The following is a 6,385-nucleotide window of genomic DNA, read 5'->3' on the forward strand; positions in this document are numbered from 1 at the left end:
TATTATTTTAATAATATTTTTTTTACATTATGTGCTATGTTTTTAAACACTGATGTTAAATATTTTTATTGCAAATTTAAACTTTTTTTATTCTTTTTACTAAATTTAATACTTTCGTTATTCCTTGCTATGTTTTTAGATGTTGCTATTAATTAATTTAATTATTGAAAAATGCTAAACAAGCTCAAACTCGAGCTTTTCTCATTATACAAACACTTAATGAATCAAATTCAAACAAAGTTCGAGCTATTCATCGAACTGAGCTAGCTGCGAACCGAACTCGAACTATTTGCGAACCTAATTACTTTCAAACTAGCCGAGCTCGAGTTCCATTATAAAAGCTCGAATCAAGTTCGAGCCTCTGCCAGAATTAAACAAACCAAACTTGAACTTGTTACTGTTCGGCTCGGTTTGATTACAGCCCCAAGCTCAAACATTCAAACACAGATTTTGGAGCATAAGGTTTGATTAATCTTCATATCATTAGCAAAGCCAATTATCTTTCTAACTATTGTTAGCTCCTGCTATCGGAAAATATATTACAAGTTTCTGGAGAAAAGAAAAAATGAATCTCCAATTCATTGAAGGCTAAAATAATCCTGTCAGCCCTACTACCAGATCCTTACACTTCCTTTCATCAGCCTGAACAATCCTACCTTCAGATCTACAATTCTATATCAGAACTAAGAACCTAGAGAACATAAACAGTATACAGCATGGCATTTATCGTGCTTCAGTCTTCTTCATCATAATCTTCCTCGTCCTCATCTATTCTTCTATTTAAGTAGGCAAGATGAATGGGATCAATATCCATCTTCTCACTGTCTGCAAGTGACCAGCTAGATAGTTCCTCATGCTTCATTTCAGGAATAGATTTTGCTGAGGAACTTATGGGGCCAGCAGAAAACAGTGTTTTTGACTCCCCATTCTCGTCTAAGTCTACATTTAGGTCGAAGTCATGAATTGGCATTTGTGTACTTTTACTGGCTGGAATATCACCTTTGAAGTCTTCAGGCTCATCAAGATTATCAAGTCTTTCAATGATTGGACTAAGGTTGTCATCATCATGACTAATGTCTACTTCATCTTCAAATTCCTCATGCTGTGCAGCTCTCTCTCCCTTTGTAGCTCTACTACCTCGTCTGCAGTCTCTGCCTCTGCTCCTGCCCCTGACCCTGCCCCTGCCCCTGCCTCTGCCACTGGTACTTGTGTGGGTAACCTCGTGCTGCCATATAAATTTCAAATATAGGTTTAATGCAACTATTTATCAATATGTACATGTTGGCACATGTACACTAATCAAATTGTTAATAGGCAGAAGATATGATCAATGAACACCCAATTGCACTGAACATTATAATTGAACAATATGGAAAACATGTTTAATCATCCAGCCCATAAAGTAATTTTTCCCTTTCTAAATTTCACTACTAGAACTTACCATTATGCTCCTGTTATATTCTGCATCACTGTCATTATCTTCATCATCAGCAACTTTCCTGCATTGCATTAACAATGCCTGTTAATCATTAAGAAGCCTAGCAGGTTTCTCAACAAACTAAGATGATACTAGATTCCATTGCAAACCTTCGTTTGGCAACAGTGCAATCATCCCCAGCAGCTCCAGAACCGCCTAAATCAGGAACTTTACCAACAATCTCCCCCAGGAAATCAAAGATATTAAATGTATGCACACACTGTTTCCTGTAAATTTCAAGGTAGAAGTTAGATAACATCTATGCTTTAAAATTAGGAAGACATAAGAAACAAAAAAAAAATGCGTATATAGATTTCTGAAACCAGGACAAAATCATTAACTCCTAATGCATGCATGCATGCAGATGATCACACAAATACACAAACAGCGATCGTGTGTGTATTTGTGTGATCATCTGCATGCATGCATGCGCCTGCAGGCACGTGTGTGTGTGTGAGCTCACTAGAGAGATAGAGGGAGAGAAATCTCATATGTCCAGACTGGCACCAAGAACCTGATAATCCTGCCAAAACCAGCTAAAAGATTCACTTACAGGTGCAATGAATTCAAGGTCTTGGCTCCCCTTCTCAAAGTTATTGCATATGTCCGATCACATAGATCTTGTAAGAATAGCTCCAAAGCTTTAGCTGTACATGCCATTATTAACAAAAATAAGCAAGCACACAAATAAACAGAAAGGTAAAAATGGAAAAATCTCCTTCACAATTGGATCATACAATGACTCCTTCCAACCAAAGAAAAGGTATAAGAATGAAGAGAATGACAAAAATACTCACAAACAAGAAGAGGCACAGCCAGGGCAATTTTCCCTACATCGTCATCAGCTTGCATAATCTTCTTAATCCGAGCCTGACAATCAAAATAGCAAGATGTGGGAAATGATCAGACTCCAAAAGCTTAAATAATAAAAAGATCAAAACAAAATATAAGGTAGAAATTGGAAATAACAACTGCATTAACAAGTTCAGTTTGACATTGCTAAATTAAATCTTGATGCACTAAATAGGACCACCAAAAACATTAAAACCATCTTTCCTCAAACAGGAAAACAGACAAATTACCAATATGTAAGTCCTATTTTTAAAACAAAAAAAAATAATAGTATATTTACTACATTTATCCTGAGTAAATGCGAACTTATTAGCCAACAGCATGAAAGAGGTGAGCCGGCCAGAATGACTTGAAGTCCAATTCCAAATTAGTTGGGGTGGTCTACATGCATCCATTTTTTCCGTTCTAGTTGATTTTGAGCTACATCTCCAGGAAGATTAGCGGCTACTAAATCCTTTCACAGTACTTCTCTCCACATCATCTTAGGCACACCCCTCCCTTCCTCATCATCCACAACCTCAACCTTATGTAACATTTGCCACCACATAAAATATGGATCTAAAAAGCTGCTATTTAATGAAAAGGATATAACCTAAGTCCCTTTACAGATGTTGTTCCTTAAATGGCATTACATAGCACGACAGAACAAAGGCAGCAGCAGTTGCACTCTAATCCGTCTCATGGGTCGTCCTTGCATTCATGACCCAGAAAAGCTTTATAAAAAGGAACAAGCTTTGAATGATTTTCAGCTTCTGCACTGCCAACTATTTCAATGTGTTATATTCATCCATTTATCAGGATTCCATCTCAATTACAATTAAACCAATGAGTTATATAACACCTACAAGCAACTTAGTACAACCTTTCCTTTAACGAACACACCATTACTGAAGAAAATCAACCAAATTATTGTTAAAAACAAGCTCTAATAACATATGCGAAATAGTAACACTACTGCCACTAATACTCGCACAGCATACAATTCGAACTCAATACAAAAAGAAAAAGCAAAGAAAATGAACTCTATCAGCATGAACAAAACCCAGTAAGAAACAGACACTAAAGGGTATATGTTAAAAGCACCAACCAACCATGGTAGCATTTCTTTTAATATAGAAAAAAAAAAAAAAACAGAGAAAGAGAGAGCTTACAGCAGGGAAACGAGTATCCAGTTTCTTCTTCATGCTGACAAAAAGAATACGAGAAGGTGAAAACCCTTTAGCTAATCTTCTTTGCTTTCTGGTTTAGATAAGAATATGGCAAACAAGAAGAAGAGAAAACTTGTCAAAGATGGAATTGAATTTGAAAACTTCCAATATAAGAAGAAGCAGAGAGAATTGATTTTTTATAAGAAAGAACGAAACTCTGGAAACCTTTTGCTTTCATATTTTAGTTTTCGTAGTTTGAATATGGATGTGGGCTTCTCCAATCGCGAGAAACTCAAAAGCCCAATTTCTGCCACTACAAACACAGACCTAATTACTGTTTCTTTGACTCTTAGCATTTGCTTTTGCTAAAAGCAATTTTTGTTTCTTTCTTCTTCTTCTTCTTTTTTTTTTTTTTATAATTTTTAAGCCCCGTTTGGCATAACTTTTCTAATAAATATTATAATTTTTTTAAATGTTTTACTTTTTTTCTTTAGCAATTCTAAAAATTGCTTTTGGATGAAACTGGGTTTTGAAATGATTTCTAAAAGTTAGATTCTAAAAATCAGGTTCTAATAAAAAATCAAAAAAAATCAAAAACGAAAAGCTAATTTAGAAAAGTTATACCAAACTAAGCCTTAATTGCCCATAAAAGAGATTTTGTAAGTGAAAGAAAAACAAAAGTATTAATATGTCTACTTAAAATTGGAGCTACATGATAAGCACATTCTAAATTCACATTTAAGGAAATTTTAGTACTGACAAGTAATGAATGCTTCACTTGGTCAGTCACCAAAATTGATTAAAAAGTAGCACAAAGGTATTTAATTTATTAGATAAAAATAAAGCGAGTAAGGATTGTATTTGTATTAGTCTTTTATTGAGATATTTTTTTGTATTAATAGGTGAGAAATTTGGTGAGTTGAGTTATTGCATCGGTTGCATTCTTTTAATTAAATTTTTATCGAGTCTAATAATCAAAAAATTAAAAAAAATTAGTATATATAAAGTAAGAATTGGATTTATCTAGCATGTCTTTTTAAACTTGCAAGGAAACTCATATTAGATCAGATTAGTTAAGTAAGAGTTCTATTTTTTTAAGAACTTTGGATATGTTTTTAAAAGATGTCAAATTGTATTCCTTTTTCAGATTATGATTAATTAAAGTTTTTACTTTCTTTCAAACCAAAATTGTTTGTATTTTGTGTTTTTGTTTGAATGCAAACTTACTTATTAAGGAGTTGATCTATTCTTGTGGCGTACTTTGAGATTGGAGTTTAAAGGACTTAGTTTTCCTAAGGTTCTAATTCTTGATCATCTTACAATTTGATTAGATGATCTTAGGGTTTGATTTCAAGTTGATCTTTGGATTTTCAAGTTAGTGATTCACAGGTTCATAAGAATTAGAATTCGCTAGTTCTACTCTTAGAGGTTCTTTTAACATTTAGTATTAGAGTTTTTGGATCTTGAATCAGATTATCTATCATTCTTTAATGTTATTTCATTGTGTTCTTTAAATTTTCAAGTGATTTGATTCGTTTCTTAATAACAATCTTAACTGTTTTTGTTTAGCTGAGTTTCTAATAAATAAAAGAAAAAAATAAAAATTGAAAAAAAAGGACAAAAAGAAAGAAAAAAAAAATAGAACGGACAAAAAGGTACTGTCCTTTGTTGCAGTTAGATTGTCCCAGCTATAAATTTCTTGTCTTATTAGGACCCATTCAATCTCTTCACCTGGACACCCCATATGTTAGGAATCTTTTGTCTCTTTATTCCTCGTATTGCCTGACAGGAATTTGTGTTTAAACGGACAATGTTGCCCGACGGTGTGACTCTCTCTCATGTTTTGATTATCAAGTATACATTCATTGAATTTGAAATTTGCATATCAGAGACATTAAAACTCCATCCTTCTTCCATGACTCGATGAGTCTGAAAAACAAGATATAAGAAGAACCAACTTCATTAAGTGCAGCAATGGATGCCATTTTCATATCAATGATTCGCTTTGTAGATAAATTGTCAGACTCGTTGATCGACAAAGCAACTCTAATCTCTTCTGCACAACAATACCCTGTTCAACTTTTTCTCTGCTTACACTGGTCAAGAAATGAGTGACCCATCTGCACAAACTGATTCAAGCTTTTCCACTGCAAGGAGAGAGGGTGAGATGCTCATATAGGTGGTTTTTTCTTTTCTTGAAGAATGTCCAGGATCCCTTTTTTTCTTATTGAACTTTATGTTAAGCAAGAATTTTACTATTATTTTAATAGTGCAAAAGTTGTATGTAAAATGTATTTATGTGATATATAAAAGTTATACAATAACATAGTAAGAAAATTTAAGGAAATATATATATGGATATTAAAAAATAATTTTAGATATCACCATATTTATATTAAAAATGTACTAAATAGATATTAAAATATATTAAATAGATATAAAAAATATAACATATATTAAAAGATAATTTTAAATATCAATTTTTATATATCTAATATGTACTAAGTATATATTCAAATACTTAAAATGGATACTAAAGAATAATTTTGAATTCTAGTTATACCATATTTATATTATTATATACAAAAACATATTAAAATATTAAAATGAATACTAAAAAATAATTTTAAATACTATATATACCAAGTTAATAAATAATAATTATGTACCAAACATACACTAAACATATACCACCATACTTTTCAAATAAAATTTCAACTTCACAGTAAAAAAGATATTTTAAGTCTTTTTTAGGATATTTCTAAAAAAATCCCTTTCTTTTTTATTTAATTTATTCATAATGTGTCTCATCTATCAAATAATATATATAATAATACTTCATATAGACTCGAAAGGTTAAAATCACTTTCAATAAAAATAGAATCGATCCTCTTTTAGTTTTGTATCT

At 32.0% G+C, this 6,385-nt stretch overlaps 1 protein-coding gene across 1 annotated transcript; it reads right to left on the reverse strand.

Annotated features, from left to right (window-relative positions):
• Window positions 1–496: 496 nt before the first annotated feature.
• LOC8268779 lies at window positions 497–4,048 on the reverse strand. Its single transcript, XM_048375321.1, has 7 exons — window positions 3,703–4,048; window positions 3,481–3,568; window positions 2,275–2,347; window positions 2,031–2,124; window positions 1,588–1,704; window positions 1,442–1,499; window positions 497–1,225 (listed from the first exon to the last, which is right to left on the reverse strand). Exons 1-7 carry the CDS (start codon window positions 3,831–3,833, stop codon window positions 734–736), a joined length of 1,053 nt encoding a protein of 350 aa, XP_048231278.1. The 5' UTR covers window positions 3,834–4,048; the 3' UTR covers window positions 497–733.
• Between the last annotated feature and the right edge of the window lie 2,337 nt (window positions 4,049–6,385).

Source organism: Ricinus communis, chromosome 1 (assembly GCF_019578655.1).
Source record: "Ricinus communis isolate WT05 ecotype wild-type chromosome 1, ASM1957865v1, whole genome shotgun sequence".
In the NCBI taxonomy this organism is placed as follows: Eukaryota; Viridiplantae; Streptophyta; class Magnoliopsida; order Malpighiales; family Euphorbiaceae; genus Ricinus; species Ricinus communis.

Bases quoted from the DNA above. Each gene is read 5' to 3' on its own strand.
- LOC8268779 (XM_048375321.1), bottom strand. From the start codon at position 3,833: ATGCTAAGAGTCAAAGAAACAGTAATTAGGTCTGTGTTTGTAGTGGCA. The intron at 3,569-3,702 runs GTTTCCAGAGTT...TATCTAAACCAG, and splicing joins CTAAAATATGAAAGCAAAAG to AAAGCAAAGAAGATTAGCTA. The intron at 1,226-1,441 runs GTAAGTTCTAGT...TTTATATGGCAG, and splicing joins AATATAACAGGAGCATAATG to CACGAGGTTACCCACACAAG.